Consider the following 23,913-nt stretch of genomic DNA (forward strand, 5'->3'; position numbering starts at 1 on the left):
GGAATTTTAATAATGACTAGTGGAGCTTCTTTGACACCAATTTTAAAAGGCATATAAAGTGATGGTCCAGTCTCAGGTTCTCTATTGTGCAGAAATGTCCTATTTGAACAACAAAAAAAACCTTGGGACCTATTAAAAGGATGCTGCCTTAATTCCTGTTGGCCCGGTGATAAGGGTAGAATTACTTCTAACATCTTGGTATTATAATGCCATGCTCCAGACATAACAGTTATCTGAACAAGCTTCTTGTTTCAACCTAATTAAAAAATTGACAATTATTTGTTCAATTAAGTTTTAAACAGTGAATTAAAATTAGGGCTCCCGGTTTTATGGTATTTATTTTTTCAACATTTCCGTCTGTATTTACCCATATTTATGTTTTGGCTATTTTATATGTATTTATCCATATTTATTTTGTGTTTTGCATATAAATGAAGTTGAAAAACTAAATTTCCATATTTATTTAACTGCTAGACGAGCACTCATAATTTGATGTCTGTGGTGTGTTAGCTATTTAAGCTGTCAAATATAACATACCAATATATCCACTGGTAAATACTAGCATTAGACCATTAATGTATGTTGACCTATGCCATTATTTAAAGAAATTTGATCCTGTTTATTAATTTCCCATGCTGTCCATATTCTCAGCTGCTGTCCTATAATACATCAAAGACAGCACAGAGAGTACTTAAAAAGAGCACCATTTTCTGTATTTAACCACTTTTAAAAGTAAATGCATTCAGAAAACACATTGTTTTATGTCTGTATTCATCTGTACAAATCCGTAAAAACTGAAAACAGGGAGCCTTCATTCAAATTGACTCAGAATATAAGGAAACAAATTAGAAAAGAGAGAGCATATATTTTTGTCAGACATCCAAGAATTTAACATCTTTAATCCTGTCCAAACAGGATCTTTGAGCACTGGTTGTTGAGGAATCTAAAAAACGTGACATGACCTACCTGAACCCAAAGAATTCATCAATCCCGTTTAGTGCTCTTGGGAGATGGATGGATCATATCCCAATTGTTCTTTTTTGATAAACAATTTTTTTTTTTTAAATAAAGTTACAAAGAAAGAATAATATCCTGCAGTAGAAATGGAGCAAAATAAGGGCTCCATGGGCCATATTCTGGATGCAGTGCATTTTCCTGGATTGTGTTGGGCGCACCTTTCAAAAGATATGTCCAGCACAATCCAGGAAAAAAAGGGCTGTATTATGGTGAATGAGCTGCCCCCAGGGCAGCCGCAATTCATGTGAAAAATGGAGATGCTGTTTAAAAGCCCCTCTGTGTATTCACAGTGCAGGCGGCAGCCCGCCTGCACTTTTCAAGGGGATTAGAGAACCCCTTGCAGGCAGGTGCAGTGAATGACTGCACCCGCCTGTAAGGGGAAGTCTGGGGGGTCCATGGTAGCCCCTTTCCCACTGTCAGTGCGCCCCAATCAGGGGGCGCACTGACAGTGGGTCACCTGAGAACTTCTTTGCCTCTGCGCCTGTAACATGGCACAGAGGCAAAGGGATTTCCTCATTTGAATGAGGCCATGGCTCCCACGTAAATTAGGAAACGTCCTCTTGAGAAAGTGCTGATGCTCAATGTGTGCCAGCGCTTTCAGTATTACAGAAGCGTCTGCGTCCCCTTCTGTAATACCAAAGTTCCCTAGGGGCACTCAAAGTGGGCACAAACGCCCGTTGCTCCCCCATGCGCACTTCTATAATACGGCCCCCATGTGTACAATTTCTGTCTCCATCCCCTTCCTTCCCCCACCCACCCTCCACACTTAAGTTGCCATTAGAAGACCCATCATTCATAATTACAGATAATCTGTACAACTCCCACCATTTATCAAGGATTTTCTAGGGCAACCGCAGGTGATTTAGATCAGTTCCTCCTGCTTGACACACAAATCCATACCAGCGAGCCACTGTTTCAGCTTCGGAGGGATGTTTTCAGGATTGCGCTATTTCTCTCTTAGCCACCAGAGTCGCCACTCCCACTAAAGCCCTATCACCTCGAGAACCCCCAAGATCATCCATCTCAGCAAGTAGCACTATCTTCAGAGTTAGTTACATCTCTTATATAAACAGCCAAAGGATGAGACGAGAAATTTTGAAATGTAATATGTGGTTAACCTCTTCCTGCTGTATCCAAAACAGCAAGGATAGTACATCAAAATAATGTAAACTGCTGGTGTATCATTGGAGGGAAATGTAGTAATATGCAAATTTAGTTAAACAGGTTTCCTTTATCCCTAGACGTTCATTTTGAAAAACAGTTGTAATTTGAAGTTAGATCACAGAAGGCAGCTAAAAATGTTTTTAAAACAGATGTGGTTTTAGATGTGACCAGTGCAATGGGGCGATTTTTAAGGGCATAACAAAAGAAATGTTTTATTGAAATCTATTAATATATTTACAAAGCTTGTTTTCGCTCTAATGATTATCAATGTGTCTGTATAGTATATGTATATATGTGTATATATGTATATATATATGTATATATATATATATATATATATATATATATATATATACATATACATATATATATATACATACATATATATATATACATACATATACATACACATACATATACATACATTATATATATATATATATATATATATATATATGCAAAAAACCTCCTTTCGTGTTGAAAAAAGCAGAGGACCACAGGGGATACATTCAGCTGTTTAATGACAGACAAATGGCATGACCGGTTTCGGCTTGACGCCTTCTTCAAGATGCCTCCGTTTCGATGCAAGTTTCACTGGTAACTTTTTAAAATAGGCCCCTCCTATCATATGATGAAGGGCTCACCGGCATCCTATTTGCTGGAAATGCTGTTCCACAGTTCAATGTCCGGACTGCAGAACCCACAATGCAGCGAGACGGTGAATGCTTAGTATGCAGCAGTGACTCTTGCAGAGAATTGCTGGGCCAAAACAGCCTCGGGTCCCCTATTTCCAACCAACCCATTCTTACTGCAGCTGATACAGGAAATGTATGGCAGATTCCAAGTATTTTCCCAGGCAGTCCTGGTCCGCCCAAAGACGACAGTCTCCCAGCTTGCAGTGGAAGGGTATGGCGGGCCTCGAGCATCCGATAACTCAGCTTGAAATGAAAAGAAACAGAGTTCCTTGTTGCCCATAAGCTCGGGGTCACTTTGCGGAAGGGTCTCTCTGTCACGCACTTGGGCAGCGCGCCAAATATGCAAAAAAACTCCTTTCGTGTTGAAAAAACCACAGGGGATACATTCGGCTTACGCAATTTGATCAACCAGGAAAAGACGAGCGTAGACCCAGGTTTGGTGCTAATTTTTTATCCTTCGGAAACACCACCAGACGCCATCACAACGCGTTTCGGCAGATCCCTGCCTTGATCAATATATATATATATATATATAGATATAGATAGACGCTCCAAAACCACCAGCCAGTTGCACTCATGTTGGGGTGCTATCAACGCGGGGGGGTACCCGCTTCACAATACAAGCTCCCAAAGTCCTTTCGAAACACGGCAATGAAATCCGCCAGGAAAGAAGAAAGCACTCTCACGACATTGCAATGGATAACGGCTAAGTGCCGAAACGCGTCTTGCTTGTGCCTGAAGGTTTCAATAAACTATCGCTGGAAACCTCCCCCTCGTGAGAGTGCTTTCTTCTTTTTTAGCGGATTTCATTGCCGTGTTTCGAAAGGACTTTGGGAGTATATATATATATATATATATATATATATATATATATATATATATATATATATATATATATATATATATATATATATATATATATATATATATATATATATATATATAGATATATATATAGATATATATATAGATATATATATAGATATATATATAATAGTATTTTGAAAGATCAACAGTCAAAATAAACAATTTCTGAATCTGAATTAACTGCAGCTGTTACCACTTTGGCAAACAGACAAAACACCACTGTAGCCCCTCACTTTTTTGTGGCTAAAGAGTTGTCTTTGTAATATATGAGGTCATAAGCAGTGCATGGCGCTGGCACAAGTTATAGTTAGGGGTGAATTTATGTGTTTTTTAGTTCATACCCTTAATGTGGTTACTGACATATTCATCTAACTATAACCTTACTTTAAACTGTGGGTTTTTTCAGTGAATTACCTACTGGCGGTCGCCAGTAGGTAGTTATAGTTAGGATTTTTTTCAATGTTAAATCTCAAAATTCTATTTGGAATAACTTTGGCGCCGGTTGACGAATCTGCCTGAAAATTTCCTCAAAATGGCCTCGTCGAGCTCCGGTCCTTCCCTGAAAGTTTGGGGGGAATGCGTCAAGCGGGGGCCGAGATAAAAGGGGGGTCCCAAAACGCGTTTTCCCCATGTTAATTTCCATAGGGCGGTCGACCTCACTTTTAGCCCGAACGGCTGAATGGATTTCCACCAAACTTGGCAAAATTGTAGGGACTGGTAGCCCGATGTGCCTTTGCTATGTCTCAAGATATGTGTTCCAGTGGATTTTGAGTAATTTAGGTTAAAAAAAATATATATATCTATGGCAGCGCCCCGGTACGCACACCTGGGAGCGCTCCGGGCGCGCCACGCGACTTGCGCCAGAAAGCTGATTGGCTCTCGGGTGTCTGTAAACATTCGAAACAGTGCGGAGTGGCCGCCATCTTGTGTCTCGGTAGGATAGAGACACAAGAGGTGGAAAAAAAAGGGGGAAATGACCATAAGGGGGCAGGGATAGCCCCCCCCCTGACCCACTAGGTTTGATGTGGGGGCCATAAAAGGGCCCAGCGGGGCCCCAATTTTTTTTTTTTTTTTTGATTTGCGCGGGGGGAGTGTTATTTTCAGGTCACATGACCAGTGGCTTCATTATTATGAAACCAAAACTGTTATGAACCAATGAAAAGTGTTATTTTCAGGTCAAATGACCCGACGCGCTTATGCTACGCGCCCCGGGTCGCGTAGCGTAAGCGCGTCGGAAGCTTACGATGCGCGATCGTATTCGCACGAGTGCTTCCGGGTGCGCTTACGCCGTGCGTTTCACGCAGACGCGGCTACGCGATACGTCACGCTCATGTTTTCGTTCGCGATAATGGCGCTTACGGGACGCTACCCGGTGCGCGCCCCGGGGCGTTTCATATAGTTACGCTTTCCGGTGCGCTCCCCGGGGCGCGCACCGGAAGCGCACCAAGGCAAAAATAAATTTTAAAAAAATTTCAAAAATAATAATAAAATTAGGAAAAAATTGTAGGGACTGGTAGCCCGATGTGCCTTTGCTATGTCTCAAGATATATGCTCAAGTGGTTTTAACGAAAGTTAACTTTGAAAAAATATATATTGGGCTACATTGGGTTTTATATATGTTAGAGCCCAATGTAGCCCAATGTAGTCAAATGTAGCCCAAAGATGGCCACCAGAGACAAAAAAACAAATGTAGCCAAAATATTAGCCAGATGTAGCCCAAATATAGCCCAATGACACAGTGGCGTAACGAAACCTGAGGGGGCCCCCCTGCAAAGTACGTGGAGGGGGCCCCCTGACCCACCACCCACCACTTTGCCCCACCGCCCAAAAATCCGGTATATTTTGAATTGAAACCTCCAACATTTAATGAAATGCCTCTATATTTGCATACTCAAAATTCGAATAAGAAAGTAAGAAACACTTGTTCAAGGCATATGTAACATATAAGCTACACCATTTGTAACATAATTGTCAAGGACAGATTATTTAACTGAGACAGGAATCAGAGCAATGCTAAGGAGCAGTCGTATTGTTTGAGGAACTGCTTATCGTGGAAGAACAAGGAAAAACTACATAGGGTCTGAATTAGAATTGACATTGATGGAAAATAACTTGAAACTTTGAAAGACAAACCCAAAACTGCAATTTAACAGACTCGACTGACAATATACATGAGCAGTACACAAGATATAACCCAGTGCCTGGTCCAAAAGAAATAAAGTGGTGTGAATTATCTGCATACCACACACTTGCATCTGTCAGGGATTTTGTCCAATATTAACCACTCTATAGTATTTAAAAAGAACTGAGGATGCACTTTCAATATTTACCATCAGGGCTTTATTAGTAAGCAGGGCATAAACAGGCAGGCACACAAGGCTGAGGATGAAAACTGCTTGGATGCTTCAGAACATTGATGCAGATGTGTGTCTGTATTTATCATTTCTGTATTGTAAACAAAGCTAATTAAACTATTTCAGGTGCACATATTATAGACAAATGCAAACAACACCATCAATAGCGCATCATGTAGGATAAAAACAAACCAGATTAGCAAGTACCTAATGACAGAATCTATACCAACTGTAACTGGTGAAGCAAAGGAAAAAAGTGCAAATACTTTCAAAGTGTATAATAAAAGAAGGAGCAATCCAGCAATATACTAAAAGTGTGCTTTGGAAAGCAATCCCCTTTTCTTTTTGCATCAAGGTGAAAACTCTTTCAAAGTGTGTGATAAAAACAAATCTAGCAGTATGCAGAAATGAAGCCAGGTTGGTCAAACAATTGCCCCTTTGGTTTGTATATGAGGGTGCAAATACTTCATAGTGACTGGTCATACAATAACATGCACAACAGCATACAAAAACCAAATCTAACCAGTTTAAGTTTGGTTTGTGCATGAAGGTGCAGATATTTAAAAGTCACTGTTTAAACAATAATAATTACAGCAGGCAGCAGCATATAAAAATCCCTGTACTGTACCCTTCCCAGGCACATACCCATCTAGCACAGAGTCACTGCTCCTGCGCAGCACTGCACATCTACCTGAAGTAGGCCAAGGGTGAGTCAAGCACACAGCAGCTGAACTTTAAAAAAAAGTGAGTGAACCTGTGGGCCTCACTCCAGTGATACAGGGTAAAAAGGACCTGTTCGCTACTACTGCTCACCACACAGTATGCTGCCACCACTGCCCTTGTGCTGCTTAACACCTGGCGAAGGCTGTATCCTTCCACCACTATACTATAAGGAAAGCACTTTGGGTGCCCCTCCTGGTCCAACAAGACCGCATACCGTGAGACAGACCTGTGTCATGGCGCACCCCATGATATGTGCTCACCTATAAGAAAGAAAAAAAATCAGCATTAGGGTCCAGTGCTATAAATGGGCCGGTACTCACCGGTACCGAGTACCGGCACTTCTCAGTTTTCTCCCCCTGAGTTCCGGAATTTGTTTTTGGGCAAGGAGAGTACTGTTACTCCCAGAAGCAGCAGGGCTCATGCCCTGAAGTACAGGTATGTGCAATGCAAAAACTACTGAAAATAACCCTTTCAGAAGGAGCTTGCTTATTTATGTGCCACTCTGGCAGGCAACGGGTAGTGTATTCCCGCGCTGGGGTGCTACTGCAGTGTTAGGTTCTAATTGGCATCGCAACGAGAATGAGGAGATCGCCAGGGCTGCCAACAGAGGAATTGGAGAACCAGGTTCGAATCCCGACGTCGGCTCATCATCCTGTAATTCTGGACAACTCCCGTAACCAGTTGTGCTGTAAGCTTTAATGCAGATGTTCTGACTGTCATGTAATAATAATAATAATAGGACATTTGTAGAGCGCATGGCTGCACAAAACTGTGTATCCCCACGCTAACTGCTGACAGACAACTCTCATGGGAAAGGAACCGGGAAGGACAGACTAAAGAGAATTATTGTGGGAATAGGTGGGTTTTTAATTTAGCTCTGAATAGAGTTTCCGAGGGTTCCATTCAGAGCTAAATTAAAAACCCACCTATTCCCTATGTAAAGCGCTTAATTGTCCATGGCTCAAATTCGCGAAATATCAAACTGCCAAAAATTAGGCCCTGCACCTATGACATTGGAGCTGATGCTTGCCTGTCTCCTATGTAAGAAGGCAGTTTGATATTGTGCGAATTTAGCCCATGGGTTTTCAAGTGCTTTACATGACAATCAGAACATTTGCATTAAAGCTCACTTATGTGGTTATTGTTAAATTCCTGGCTCATAGCTGCGGCCCTAACGGACCACCCAGTCTAATTAGTGAGTACCAGCACTTCTCATTTTCCATTTAAAGCACTTACTCCAATTGATTGTCTACCTCTTCTCCTCTTGGGGGAATGGCGGTAATGTTTACTCCAAGTAGAATGCTGCATTTGGAACCCAGATGTGCCTTAATATAGAAGATATGTATCTGCATGCAAAGTTCGGTCAGGGACCACGCTTAATCATTTGATTTTGAGGAATAGGGAGCCACATGTAGAAAATCAGCTTAAGCATTCCAAGTTTCTAGAGTATAAAGAAGGTTATTTGGTTTGAATAACTTGGGGAAAAGAGGAATCTATAACTAAGCATTTGAGGTGCTGAATCTGAAACACCAATACTCTATATAACACGTCCCAGTATAATGTTAATATACTTTTACATATATACATTAGGTACCGGAACTTCTACTGTGTCCAAAGAGAGTACCGGTACTCATGAGGTAGCATGCCAAGCTCAGTGCAATTTAGCATGTACAAAAAGAAGCGCGACAGACCTGACTAGTCAGTCCATTTTCGTGAAGCACTCTGATAACCAAGTGCTAATCTGCCCTCAGTGTGCTAACTGCCGGGCGGCCCATATGCATTTATTTAGAGCTGGCAGAAAGTTTGGGAGGGGCCCCAAGTCACACTGTGATATTTGACACTCAGGCTCTGTGGCGTCAATAGCACTGTAGGTGTGCGAGCAGGGCCTGCTAATAGTCATTTTGGCACTGGGAAATCTAAGAAAGGATTCCTGCTCGCATAGAAGAGTACGGATGCACTTGTTTCAAGTCAGATTGAGGAGAAGGGTGTTGTTCTCAGCAGAGAACTAAAGTAAATAAACTTAAAACTTAAACATGAAACTTGAGGAGGAAGGTGCTGATAGTGAAACTGTAGCACAGCCAATGGGAATGAAGGCTAGTAATGTGGGCAGCAGCCAGGGATGGATTGGTAAAGCTCATGGGCCCTGCCCGAGTGTCACCTGTGGGATGGTTTCATGGAGGACAACCAACCACAATATCCTACTGGCCAACCAGCCCCCACTATGGCCACCTGACTAGGCCACTATGCAGGGCCGGCTTTAGCGCTGGTGGCGCCCTGTGCGACAATGTCTGTTGCCCCCCCCTCACTAGCACCCTTTAACAGTGCCATTTAGTTTTATAGCACCACTCATACCAGTGTAAGGTGTCAGTGCACTTTACACCACATAGACATTGCACAGAGACAATCATTTGTGTGTAAATCAGCTACTATGGAATGTGGAGGCGGGTCACAGCACAAAAGGCTGTGCTAGAAGGTGGGGAGCCGAGACGAGTGAGAGGCCAGTTTTGTGGCTGTAGTTTTGGGCCATCTTCACCTTAGCCCAGACCCCACAAGCAGTGCTATTCTACATTCCTTCCTACCATTTTGTCACACTGTGCCTTAATAGAGGTGGTCGGGCAGGGCAGGTGTTCCTCTGGTCATTAGGCCATTTACAACTCGGCCCCAGCGGGACACTGGGCTGAGTAGGTGGAACAGCTAAACACAAAAGCAGTGTCTTTGCTGTACTCCTCTGCCAAGCACTCCTTGCACTGAGGCCATGGTAGGCAGGGGAGAAGAGAGTGTGAGGAGGCTGAGAAGCCACACAGAGAGGCCAGGCCAGGTGTTGTGGCCCTAGGGTCATTCGACAGCCTAAAGGTTGTGTTTTTCCCAAGCTCCCTCCCAGGCAGGCGCTTCACATTCATCCCGTGGTAGGCTGGGAGTGCAGGTACTATTCAGAGGCCTTCCTGAACGGCCAAGTTTAGCTCCACCTTTTGGGCCATTCCAGTGTTTGAAATGGAAACATAGAAGTGCAGGTACTCTATGCCAGAGTACCTGGTTGTTTCTGAGAAGTGCTGATACTCTCAAATTAAAAGTATAGCATTTCTCTTGAGAAGTGCCGGAACGCTCCCTGTCAAAATAAAAAAGTGCTGGTACTCCGTACCGGACAGTAACGGCCCATTTAAAGTTCTGGGCCATTCCCACATCAGCCCTAAGGGGCTAGCCCAGTGCAGAAGCAATTTATTTCAGCTGACCTCTCTGCCAGGCCATCGCATTCAGGCCATGGTGGGTGTGGGAGTGTGCAAAGGCTCAGAGGCCTCGCTGGGACACAAGGGGAGGTGTTGGCGCCATTGGGACATTTTAAGCTCGACCCCAATTTCAATAATTAGGTTACCTGCAAATGTTCCGTTTTTCAAACGCCAACAAAAGTATTGCCGGAAAGATCTGTGCTTTATGTGATAACAGTTTTGACTCATAAGTTAGCACGGAGGGTTCATGTGCTTGTTGCAAATCACAACATGCTGATCCCAGATTCGTTTTTTATGTAGATAGGCATCTGGGTTACTAGTTTTGCACACCACTTAAATCTCAATCAAATCAAATATGTGCCCCTGGCCGGGTCCCTTAGCACTCCCCGTAGTCCCGCTCCATAACCCCCCCCGTCCTAGCTCCACCCCCTAATAACATCTAAACATGGTGAGTACCAGTACTTATTTTTTTCCATTTAAATCACTGCGTATTCATATGTACATCCATCTATGTCAATAATATGATATTAATTATCTTGTAGCCCTGGAAAGCTACATTGAAAATACATAGTAAGCCAAAACCCAACATTTTGTTGAATGTGGAAGCATAACACTGCTGTTTTAAATAGTATTTGTTTTTTTGAACCATAGCTCAAGCTGGCTTGTTTTTCAGCCCTTTGTAACATGCTCACTGAAAGCCGGCCACACTCAATATTCATTAGCCTGGGCAAAGAAGAGGTTAAAGTCAGCCGCACATTTCAGAGTCCATACAAATTTTGCACAAAAGCATATTTATTCTTAAGGCAATACGTACGAACCCACGGGCCATAGATGGAGTCTTGTTTATTATGAGACTGGCTAAGCATCATGCCCTAGACATACTGTATATACCCTTAATGTAAACCACAATAAAGTTTCATCTCAGCACCACCTCTTCTTAAGCTCACCTCCACCCTACTATCAGCTCCAGGGCCGGCTTTAGGCATGTGCAAGCTGTGCACCTGCACAGGGCCACCACACCCCAGGGGCCACCACACCAATATATATCTTTAATATATTAATCCTCTGAGGATGGATACATATTTGCGTGGTGGCCCCTGGCAGGGATTTGGCCGCATCCGGCTCTGTTCCACTTCTAATTACCCTGGCCCCCTCCCCTCTTTACTGGCCTGCGCGCTCTGCCCCGCCCGGACCCCCTCTTCCAGGCCCCCTACCTACGCTCCTTGCCCAGGGCCACCATGAGCCTAGAGCCGGCCCTGTCAGCTCAGTGCCCTCTCCGCTTGAGATTGCCTCCACCTCCGTTCCAAGAGTGTTTCCTGGACCTGGGGCACATAGAGAACTGAATGAAAAAGAGGAGTGAGGGGGTCCGCAGGGGGGCCTCTCGAGTAACGGACTGCCGGCACTCTGCACAGCAGAGACATTCGGCCGTAGCCATGCTCCTAGTGGTGTCCTTCCTTAGGACGTTAGGGGGGGGGGGGAGGAAGCGCAGTGCAACAGGAGGCTGCTTGTAAAACTCAAACTGATAAAAAAAGATGCACTTTCCTGGATTAATGTAAAAAGGACAGCGTGTGTTTCTAATGCATTGCAGCAGCATTGCAGGGGATGCTGGCTTTCTAATGTACCTGCCTTTTTGTTGCTGTGGCAGTTTGTATGTGGAAGAAGGTGGGGGATACACACAGGGCAAGTGTGTGGTGATGTGGTGTCTGTTCGCCATGGGGCCCCCTGAAGCTTGGGGGGCCCCCGCACCGCGTGGGCTGCGGGGCCTGTGTTACGCCCCTGACTCTATGCTAGGCTACCCTACTCTATACCACTCCTCTAAGCTGCTCTGTTGTATGCCATTCTATTGTATGCTACTCAACACTGCCCCAACTTGCCCACTCAACTCTACTCACCACCCCTCTACTCTATACCACGCCACTACCTTTTAGTCATGCCGAACAGCAGGAATGCTGCTGTAAACCACGGCTAAAAGACATCCACAAAGCCAATTTTTGTCACATAGGTGAGTGAGACCTTTAGAGTAGACAGGAGACACTGTTCTCCTGAGCCAGAAGCTGCGAGACACCACCTTGTGTACCAGTACTGCAAGCACTTGCATTTGTAAACACATCATGTTGAACCCGGCCTTAGGGTGTTTGCAAACCCGCCATCCGACTAGCATCATCCAATATTTCATTTGTGAGAATAGGCCAGAAGGGTTTATGTTTCAATTTCTTAATTGAGGCCCAGAGAACTTCCCACCATTAACCCTTCTATTGCTAATTGCAAATGTGTAGCACGTTTGTGCTTTATAGATAAAAATACCACCAAGAAACAAACGTGCATTGACAGCAAATGAAATGTTTAAGAAACAGCCAGCATATTTAGTTTGCTCACTAAAAAGCAATTTAAACATGTAATTACTGAGTTCCACGTGTCTGTTCACAAGTATTGTCAAAGCTCACTTACACTATGAAATGGGTAACAATTATATGTGATTTATAAAAAGTAAAACTTTAACATGTTCTTTTCACGTTTGCTTCTATGCAAATCACGCCTTGAAAGACTGTGAATCGCATATAATGTTTTTAGTACCCTGCCCTGCCTCTTACCGATCTCTCGTCTCCGTCGGCTGCGCTCTGCAACCCAGTACAGTATCTGCATGAGAAGCTCGGGATTGAAGGTGGCGAGGCGCGCTCCGCTCCGTTCCAAGAGTGTGTCCTGGGACCTGGGGCACTTAGAGAACTGAAAAAGAGGAGTGAAGGGGTCCGCAGAGGGGCCTCTCGAGCAACGGACTGCCAGCACTCTGCACAGGTCAGGAGAGACATTCGGCCGTCGCCAGGCTCCTAGTGATGCCCTTCCTTAGGACATTATAGGGGGGCAGGAAGCGCAGTGCAACAGGAGGCTGCTTATAAAACTCAAACTGATTTAAAAAGACGCACTTCCCTGAATTAATGTAAAAAGGACAGCGTGTGTTTCTAATGTGGAAGCAGGTGGGGGATGCACACAGGGCAAGAGTGTGGTGACGTGGTGTCTGTTCCCCAAGGGGCCCCCTGGAGCTTGGGGGCCCCCCCGCACTGCGTGGGCTGCGGGGGCCTGTGTTACGCCCCTACAATGACAGAATGTCCCAGAGTGTTCTAAAGAACAACTAGTGCGCTAAAAGTCTTACTTATAAACTGAGATTTATAGTTAGGAATTAGCATTAAAAAAACCTTTGAAATTCACTGAAAAAACCATAGGTTTCACACCAGTTATAGTTAGGAATTTGCATTTAAAAAACCTAATAAATTCACTGAAAAAACCATAGGTTTCACACAAGTTATAGTTAGCTAGAAATGTTACTGACATAAAACCAATGAAATTCCCACGTTATAGTTTGTTGGACTCACTATAACTTGCGCGTGCAATGCACTGCTGATGACGTCACATATTACATCACTCATGACATGGTCAGTGACATCACTCATGACATCACTGATGACACCATCCTTGTGACATAGTGACAGACCTCCTTTCACTGTAATGTAACACTTGAAACACATATTCAAAAATAGAAACTAAATTTGTATAAAAAATTGAGATACCCATATCAGTTACAACAACCAATTCAGTAATTCAACTATCTATATACACATCCACTCATTCACCAACAGTTCTATATAGTCACTCATACATATACTCACTCATCATATGAAGTGATACACCCATACATCCTGTTACACACCGACAGTCATCCAAAAGTTACTTACACACATACTCACAGATGCAAATAAACTATTGAACATCCATTTATTTGCATATAGAGCAATACACACACTACCACCTTACTTCTATTGAAAATTACACATATTTATTCTCTTAAACAATCACTTTTCGAAACACATACTTATTTAAACAGGAACTCTTACAATCTCTTGCTCTCACATATACTCACTTATATGCATCAATATTCACATATTCTAGATTAAAACATATGTAGTTACTGTTTAAAACACTAGTGAGACAGTCATTTACTCACTAACATACACATATACACACTATTCAACCATACAGTCCTGCACATATGTAGTCTTCAAAATACATACAAAAAAAGAGTCAGTCACTCATGCATCAATGTTGTAAGTAATTCCAACACTAAACAATACAAACACTCATACTGATACTAATAAAACATCTAATAACCCATGTACATACACATGTACCTACTCACCAACCCATGCAGCTACTTATACACAAAGTGAAACACTAATACATATATTTAAAAATTTAAACATTACTCACTAATATTTATTTTTCAGAAAGACACACATTCACTGGATGGTGTCATCAGTGATGTCACTGACCATGTCATGAGTGATGTAATATGTGACGTCATCAGCAGTGCATTGCACGCGCAAGTTATAGTGAGTCCAACTAACTTTAAAGTGGGAATTTCATTGGTTTTATGTCAGTAAAATTTCTAGCTAACTATAACTGGTGTGAAACCTATGGTTTTTTCAGTGAATATGATATATGCCTGTAATTTCCTGGAATGTAGCAGCTATATTTTGTGTTACCATCCACTAGATGGCGCTGCGCCCTAATGTGGCAGCAGTGCAGCATTTATTTTTTACTTCATAAAACGAATTCAAGTTGGCAAATGTAACAAGCGGGGAGCTTCGGCTGCACAAACTGCTGGAAAACAAACCCCAATGCTCTCCTATAGTTGCTGAGGATTGCCTGGGATTTTTAACCTAAAACGCACATCATTTCTTACCTGGCAAAGGGACGATTTTCTCTTCTGTTTGAATGGTGTTGAAGAGATGGGCAGAGACAAAGGGCCATGGCTGAACAAACCCAACTGGAATTCTTTAAAACTCACTCTGCCGTCACCATCTTGATCCAGTGTGTGGAAAAGATCTTCAATTTCCTGCGCCATAAAAAATAGAAAAGCAAAAAAATGTGAGCAACTAAGTTATCTCGATTCAGTTGAACTGTTTTGAAAACAGGAAAACTGAGTATTCGCGTGAATAAACCGCTTCCAGAACCTTCATGAAACTGGAGGTTTTCCATAAAATCCTTTACCAGTCTAGAAAATCAGTTACTCGACCTTTCCTTCTCTGAAGTAGCCTTACAGTTCCAAAACGGGAAAGAACGAATAAAATGTTAATGAATATTGTTGGTGCTCACTTAATTTTGAATCTTCGCCCCACCTGCCACAGTGAACTCTACCAACCAATCAGCTTTAGGAACAATGCATCATTCTTAAAGATTGTTCATTTCCCATCTGAAGGCATATATTTCTACAGGTCTGTGAATCAGAATCTCAGAGCTTACGCCTACAAACACATATCCTTTGTCTGGCTTTTGAGCAGTGGCGGCTGCCACAAACAAAAGCTGGTGGGCAGGTGGAGGAACCCGGGAGGGGGAGCACATGAGGGGGAGCGCGGGGAGGTTGCAGGGGTCTCCGGAGGGGGTGTTCGCAGTAATACCTTTAAAACAAACATTGGCATAGCCAATAGGTCTCGCATTTGGGACCTTATAAGTGTTTAGCCATGCAATAGTTGGTGCTGTTGCACCAAGGATATTCTGCTGCATAACTAAATACTTATAGGGTGCAAAAAGCGAGACCTATTGGCTATGCCAATCCTTGTTTGTTTTTTGTTGCTGTTTCGTTTAAGTTGCCAGATCTACAATAGCTGGACATGGTTTTTGTTAACAGTTCTTTGCATCAAATGAACTTGTTTTCATTGCTTTGAATGTTGTTTCCATTCTAGTTGTAGGAAGCATTCATTCCTGGGGGTGTGGAGCGGGCTGCCTAGCTGTGCGCATGCACCAAACTTTTCAAATGAGAAAAAGCCTGATGCATGCACAATTTACAAGTGTGGAGTGAGTGAGCCTCAGGCCGCATGACTCACTCACACAGGAGTTCATGCACTGCACCTGCATCCTCAGCATGGTTTAAGGAAACTCAACCCACTCCCTCTCAGGCATCGAACACATATTTACCAAGAAACTTTGAGAAGAGCCTGCCTGCTGCACTGAGGGCTGGTGGTGTGTGTGCCTAATGAAAGCTGCACTGACGGCTGGTGGTGTGTGTGCCTAGTGAAAGCTGCACTGACGGCTGGTGGTGTGTGTGCCCGGTGAAAGCATGCACTGACCACTGGTGGTGTGTGCCTGGTGGAAGCGTGCACTGACGGCTGGTGGTGTGTGTGCCTGGTGGAAGCGTGCACGGACGGTTGGGGGTGTGTGTGCCTGGTGGAAGCGTACACGGACGGTTGGGGGTGTGTGTGCCTGGTGGAAGCCTGCACTGATGGCTGGTGGTGTGTGTGCCTGGTGGAAGTGTGCACTGACGGCTGGTGGTGTGTGTGCCTAGTGAAAGCTGCACTGACGGCTGGTGGTGTGTGTGCCTGGTGAAAGCGTGCACCGATGGCTGGTGGTGTGTGTGCCTGGTGAAAGCTGCACTGACGGCTGGTGGTGTGTGTGCCCGGTGAAAGCATGCACTGACCACTGGTGGTGTGTGCCTGGTGGAAGCGTGCACTGACGGCTGGTGGTGTGTGTGCCTGGTGGAAGCGTGCACGGACGGTTGGTGGTGTGTGTGCCTGGTGGAAGCCTGCACTGATGGCTGGTGGTGTGTGTGCCTGGTGGAAGCGTGCACTGACGGCTGGTGGTGTGCGTGTGCCTGGTGGAAGCGTGCACTGATGGCTGGTGGTGTGTGTGCCTGGTGGAAGCGTGCACTGACGGCTGGTGGTATGTGTGCCTGGTGGAAGCGTGCACTGACGGCTGGTGGTGTGTGTGCCTGGTGGAAGTGTGCACTGACGGCTGGTGGTGTTTGTGCCCCGTGGAAGTGTGCACTGACGGCTGGTGGTGTGTGTGCCTGGAGGAAGCGTCCACTGACGGCTGGTGGTGTGGGTGCCTGGTGGAAGCGTGCACTGACGGCTGGTGGTGTGTGTGCCTAATGGAAGCGTGCACTTACGGCTGGTGGTGTGTGTGCCTGGTGGAAGCGTGCACGATGGCTAGTGGTGTGTGTGCCTGGTGGAAGCGTGCACTGACGGCTGGTGGTGTGTGTGCCTGGTGGAAGTGTCCACTGACGGCTGGTGGTGTGTGTGCCTGGTGGAAGCGTGCACTGACCACTGGTGGTGTGTGTGCCTAATGGAAGTGTGCACTAACGGCTGGTGGTGTGTGTGCCTGGTGGAAGCGTGCACAATGGCTAGTGGTGTGTGTGCCTGGTGGAAGCGTGCACTGACGGCTGGTGGTGTGTGTGCCTGGTGGAAACGTGCACAAACGTGCACAGACGGCTGGTGGAATGTGTTATCCAGGTGGAAGCGTGCACGGACGGCTGGTGGTGTGTGTGCCTGGTAGAAGCATGCACTGACGGCGTGGAATGTGTGTTCCAGGTGGAAGCATGCACGGACAGCTGGTGGTGTGTGTGCCTGGTGGAAGCGTGCACTGACGGCTGGTGGTGTGTGTGACTGGTGGAAGCGTGCAATGACGGCTGGTGGTGTGTGTGCCTGGTGTAAGCAGGAGCATTCACAGTGACAGAAGACACAAATGAAACTGACGAAGAGGAGGGGGAGAGGGAGGGGGAGTGCGAGCAGAGGAACATGATTCACAGCTGGAAGACACAAATGAAGCTGACCAGGAGGGAGGGGGAAAAGGGAGGGGGGTAGTGCAAGCAAAGAATCTTGATTATTAAAATGAAAACACAGATGGCAACTGTGCACGTGCACAAGCTTGTGAACGCAAGCTGTAGGCCAGCAAAAGCCTTTGGTGGCACTTTGTAAAAAGCCACTTACTAAATGTCTCGAAACAGCGCATGCGCTGTCTCAAGCGAGACCTAAAAAGAACAGAACTTACCTGAAACTGCCTCCCGTATCAAGTCTCCTGTCCTCTTCCTGATCCCAACAGCCCCTTGGACAGACTCCCATCCAAGCCCCGTGTTGCACAGAAGCGCGGTGATCGGCCTGAGCGGGCTGAAAAGACGTTCCGCTCAGCCAAGGGAGTCTGTTGTGTTTCTCCAGCCCGACTGTTCAATGCAGCCATGCTGGGAAACCTAAGTGCACCTGTGTGCTTGGCCGGCCTGAGACAGCCAGCCAAACACAAATGCACACTTAAGGAGTGCATATAGCACTCCCCCTCCCATGCCTCATCCCTGCCCCTTCCTACAGAGCTGGTTCAGAGCTGAAAAATAAAACTATGGAAGAACATCGTTTTATTTTTCATTTGCCAGCTCTGAGCCAGACATTGGGGTGACGCTTCTCTGCCATTGCAGATAAGCCGCCACTGCTTTTGAGAGAACATTTGCTGTCCCACCCGACTATTGTTTTTCCCCAAAAATATATATAATATATACACATAGAGGGAGGTTAGTAAGCAGACTTCCTCCATTTGTCTGTAAAACAGCCATTACAATTCTGATTCCACCCATCACATACGTCATGGGGCAAGACATAAGCCCACTTTATTGTCTTCCTAAACTTTGTGTGACTTGAGTGAATGGTCAAAGCCTATGCACACTGTTCACATCCTACTAAAAATAGTTTCTTCATCAGTGATAAACTTTATGTGAATTTGGGCCACGTTCTTTCTGCCAACAGACATTTCCTGGCCTACAGTGCAGTGCATAATTAAATAGTGCTGCAGTTGTAGGTGGCAGAACTGAATGCCTGTCAACATGTTGGAAAAGGAGTGGAGGGGCCCCCCGTTAAAAAAGAATGAAATTAGCTATCACCGTGGGGCTAACACCGGCGTTGAGAGAGTCTCAGTGAAATATCCACAAATCATGGATAACATGGCTCTGAAAGTGCTTTTTAGCTCGAGCATTCGAAACCTCTTGTATATACTTTAGTATAGACTTTAGTATATACTTATATGTGTCTGTACTTTGTGGGCTCTGGAGATCAGCCCTAGGACTTGTCTGCTTCCGCTTGGAGACTTTTTTTCTGGTCAACTGCCTCTATTTAACTGTCTTGAAAGAAAACGACCATCAGAGGTTAGTAAAATACCAGAATTGCTTTCTGCTGAGGGACTTTCTTTTTTTTATTTTTCTGGCTACTGCCTCTTTTTAACTTTCTTGATAGAAAACAACCAGCAGAGGTCAGTAAAATACCAGAATCACTTTAGCATTCTCTAGATTACAGTCCATAGAAATTGTCTTCCATGAGCACCTGTAGACAATAACATTTTTTTCAAATCTTGAATTTTCAGTGAGATAACTACCGAAGGCCCTGATTTTATATTAAAAACAAAGCTTTGGACTATACCATTTCCCGCTAAGAGGCAATATTTCTCTCCATGTGTTCCCATACCTGGCACATCACGCAGTTTGGTGCTTACTTTCCCGCCCTGCATAAATCTCTGCTTAGAGATTATAAGAAGGCGATTATCGAGGAAAAAAGGTGCCACTTCACTAACCTTACAACTTCTCTTAAATCCCCTAGAGATCTTTTCAACATAATCGACTCTCTTTCGACACCTAGATCAGCCGACCCTACCATCGAAACTCAGGAACTTTGTAACAACATAGCGAGTTTCTTTCACTCTAAGATTGCTGATATTTATAGCGCTCTTGAAATCAGCAATCAAGAGCTTAATGCCAAGGCAGTAGGATCTTCCTTTTCAACCCTCTATATTGCTGAGAAGGTCGATGCCCCGCCTAAACCGCAGCTCATAGGCTTCCCCCTCTTGTCCTTGGAAGATCTCAATCTCCTTCTCGATGCCAGTAAGTCTTGCTCGCCCCTTGACCCATGCCCTTTAAGAACTTTGAAGACCTGCAGAGGGTCTGTTCTTCCCCCTCTATTAGAGGTTATGAACTTGGCGATTCGAGAGGGGACCTTTCCCTCCCCCTGGAAGACTGCCGTTGTTAGACCTTTGCTTAAAAAACCCTCCTTGGATCCAGGAATACTGAAAAATTATCGCCCTATCTCCCTACTTCCGGCCCCAGCCAAGATCCGGGAGTCCCACATAAATCGTAACCTGTCTGCTTTCATTGAAAGTTCTAACTTGTTAGACATCTCCCAGCATGGGTTTCGATCAGCTCACAGCACTGAGTCTGCTCTCACAGTCGTGATTAATAAAATCCGATCTGAGGTGGACAGGGGACACTCTTCGCTGCTAGTGTTATTAGATCTCACAGCAGTGTTTTACACCTTGTCCCCGTCAATACTGATCTCCAGGCTCAAGGATATCGGAGTAGGGGGTTTTGCCCTTAGTCTACTCTCTTCCTTCCTCCATCATAGGGAGCAGAGAGTTAAAATGGGCAACTTCCTCTCCGATTCTCAAGAAGTGCAATGTGGGGTTCCTCAGGGCTCTTCATTGAGTCCTTTATTATTTAACATCTATGTTACCCCACTTGCCAAGGTGATAAGATCCTTTGGTCTACATGTGCTATCGTATGCGGATGACACTCAGATCTTGGTATCTATCACTCAGCCGGCTAGTGAGATTGCCCCCAAGTTTAGAGCCTGTATGGAAGCAGTCTCCCAATGGATGGTGCGTAATTTTTTAAAACTAAACGGCGAAAAGACCGAAATTATGGTCTTTGGAGGGAGCCAAGATCTTTGGTCAAAGGACTGGTGGCCACAGTCTCTGGGAGAATGCCCTCGCCCTACTCTTGTTGCCAGGAACCTTGGTGTCCTAATTGACCCTGCCTTATCTTTTGACTCTCAGGTAAACAGGACGGTGTCAACCTGTTGCAGCATTATTAGAATCCTTAGGAAAATTGCCCCCTACCTGTCCCCGGTAGCTCGGAAACAAGCAACAGTTGCCTTAGTATTATCGAGGCTAGACTATTGCAATGCCCTTTATGGTGGCATTAGCAAGGCCTCCATCTACCGTCTCCAAATGGTACAGAATGCAGCGGCCAGGATGGTCTTAATCCTCCCTAGGCGAGCTTCTGTAACAATGGCCAGAAGGGACCTCCACTGGCTTCCGATTCCTTCTAGGATTTCTTTTAAACTTCTCTGTCTGGCCCATGGTGCTATTCACGGCTCAGGATCAGAAGGTATTAGGTCTCTTCTGTGTGTGTACACCCCCAGTAGAACCCTCCGGTCATCATCGAAGAACATGCTTGTGGTTCCCAGGTTTGCGAAGGCAAGATGGGTAGGCAGAGCCTTTTCCGTCTTGGCTCCTAAACTTTGGAACTCCCTCCCTTTGGAGCTCACTAGTCAATCTTCCTTGGTGGTCTTCAGGAAACACCTGAAGACCTGGCTTTTTTTTCAGGCATATTAGGGGTTGTGCTCCTAGTGGTTTCTTGGTTCAGTTATCTGGTAGTTTGGACTTCTATGTTTGTTTGTTCTGCGCCTTGATGCCCCTTGGGGCTAAGTTTGCGCGGTATAAAAATGCTATTCATTCATTCATTCATTCATGTTAAAGAACAGTAGATGTTTCAGCACCCAGGCTAATGTGCTGCATAACTAAATACATATAAGGTCCCAAAGGCGAGACCGATTGCATTGCAAATGCGTGTTTATTTTAGTTATTTTCTTTATTAACGTAAATAGCAGCCTTTTATTTTGCCTGCACTTCCGGTGCCCAGTTAGACTGTGATTTATTTTCTGCCTCTTTTTATAAACTTTTGTTTGAGAACGCTCCCTTGAGCTACAGAGCTGACGAGCTTATGCTGATGTATCTGCACCCAGCGAGTGGTACAGAGACCTGAGAATACTTTCATTCCCAGCACTCCAAAACAAATTGTTGCTGTCTACTGATGAAGGAATGAATCCAGAAACACGTCAAGAGTTACACAGCATAGGCAGCACCAACAAGGGGGAACATTATAGACATCTACTGAAGTAAGTACTATCATGAAAAGCATTTACCATGATGCATAGGGGCAAATTGAGTGCTGGGATATGAGGCAGTGTGCTCTCACCCTACTCCTTTTTATAAACTGTTTAGGTGACTTTGTAACATTGTTATCTGCCTGCGATTTGAGTGCTTGGTCAGCTGGTAATTTATTATTGTCTCCTTCCTAAATAAGAATAATAAAATGCATGGCACCACAGAAAGGATAAAAGCACTAGTAAAAAGGCCACATAAGTGAATGTTATTTACAATTTGACAGCCTTATGTTTTTCCTTTGTGTGACATTTTTGCAATACATTTTTTTAAACAAATTACCATCACACCAGTCTGCCTGGGCCAGACCCGTTGGCTTTGCTAATGTTTATGTAAATACTATCATTGGTTTCCGACAAAATACAACAATATGAGAAAAGAAAACAAGTTACTTACCTGTAACTTTGGTTCCCCAGTATTGGTAACTTTCATAGATTCCCATGCTTTGTATCATTCCCCGTCGTCGGACTGGGAGTCTCGGTAATAAAAAATATCATAGTAGTAGGTACAAAAGAGAAAGGAAAGGCCTAGGCCTCATTCCCTTTTGTAACATATCAGCCTCTTTTTGTAAAAGAGACCAAACTCTAGGCGTCAGCCAATCAGAAGAGCCTCACCCTTAGAACCTTCCTGAAAGAACCTCAGAGCCTCAGATTTTCGTAGCCGTAGTGTGCTAGACACCATACTTGCTGAAGGCTGAGCTTTCCCCGGGGAGGTGGGTGGGCGCATGGGAATCTATGAAAGTTACCAATACTGGGGAACCAAAGTTACAGGTAAGTAACTTGTTTTCTTGCCCCAGTATTGGAACTTTCATAGATTCCCATGCTTTGTATCAGAATAGCAAGCAGTAAACACCATAAACACATTTTGTAAAGAAATATATCATAACATTAGCAAGAGAATTACAAAATGTGTTACCCATGGAAGGTGGGATAGAAAGGAAAGCTCACCAATCACTTGAAGAGGTTTCTCAGGACAGCCTGGCCCACAGCCGCATCATCCTGCTGCAATGACTCCAAGCAATAATGCTTAGTGAACGTGTGCACGCTGCTCCAGGTAGCAGCCCTGCAGATGTCTTTGATATGTACCCCCGCAAAGAGGGCCGTAGAAGAAGCCACTGATCTCGTCGAGTGAGCACGGATCCTGCCCACTAGAGGTTTCCCTGCTATCTTGTGGCAATGCAGAATGGCACTCGAAATCCATCTCGAGATCCCCTGTTTGGACAGAGGGAGACCTTTGTGTGGACCGCCGAAAGCAATGAACAATTGCGAAGATTTTCTAAAGTCTTTGGTTCGGTCTATGTAGAATTTTAGACAGCGTTGCAAATCCAGAGTGTGCAATGTATTTTCTGCTGGAGTGACTGGGTTCGGAAAAAATGTCTTTAGGATCACAGGCTCATTTTGGTGAAAGTCAGTGGGGACCTTGGGAATGAACCTTGGGTTCGTCCGGAAGATGGTAGTGTTCTTTTTGAACTGCAAAAATGGTTCTTGGATAGTTAGGGCCTGCATCTCTTCCACTCGCCTCGCTGATGTGAGGGCCAAGAGTAAAGCTAACTTCCATGAAAAGTATTTTAGGTCTGAGCGGTGAATCGGCTCAAAAGGTCCCTTCATTAGTCGAGCCAGGACTAAGTTTAGATGCCATGTTGGTGGAGGAGATCGCACGGCGGATAGACCCTGAACAGGCCTTTGAGGAATTGTTTGACAATTCTCGCAGACCATAACGAAGGACCAGAACCAGATCTTCTGAATCTCGAAATCGCTGCTAAATGAACCTTGTTAGTAGAATGGGACAGATTAGACTTAGCTAGCAAGAGCAGGTAAGGTAGGAGCTGATGAGGTTTTGACGTGAAAGGATCAATCTTTTCTTTTTTACACCAAATACAGAATCTTTTCCACTTCAGTCTGTATGTTTTGTTTGTGGAAGGCGCCCTTGCCTGAGAGAGGATGTCTTTGACCTCTTTGGAAAGAGGAACATTCATGTATTCTCGCTGGTCAGGAGCCATGCAGTCAGGTGCAACGATCTTGGGTCTGGATGCCAAACTTGTCCTTCGGACATTGTCAGGAGATCCGGAACATC

General features: G+C 44.7%; 1 protein-coding gene across 1 annotated transcript in view; it reads right to left on the minus strand.

Annotated features, from left to right (window-relative positions):
• The window catches only part of LOC147662058 (ninein-like protein), a 270,575-nt gene that overhangs the window by 35,427 nt on the left and 211,235 nt on the right, over positions 1-23,913 (minus strand). Inside the window, exon 7 of the mRNA XM_086951142.1 lies at positions 14,780-14,932. Coding sequence (XP_086807268.1) covers positions 14,780-14,932 — 153 coding nt within the window. The remainder of the gene's footprint in view (positions 1-14,779; positions 14,933-23,913) is intronic.

This window comes from Lissotriton vulgaris, unplaced genomic scaffold (genome assembly GCF_964263255.1).
Source record: "Lissotriton vulgaris unplaced genomic scaffold, aLisVul1.2 SCAFFOLD_630, whole genome shotgun sequence".
Taxonomy (NCBI): domain Eukaryota; kingdom Metazoa; phylum Chordata; class Amphibia; order Caudata; family Salamandridae; genus Lissotriton; species Lissotriton vulgaris.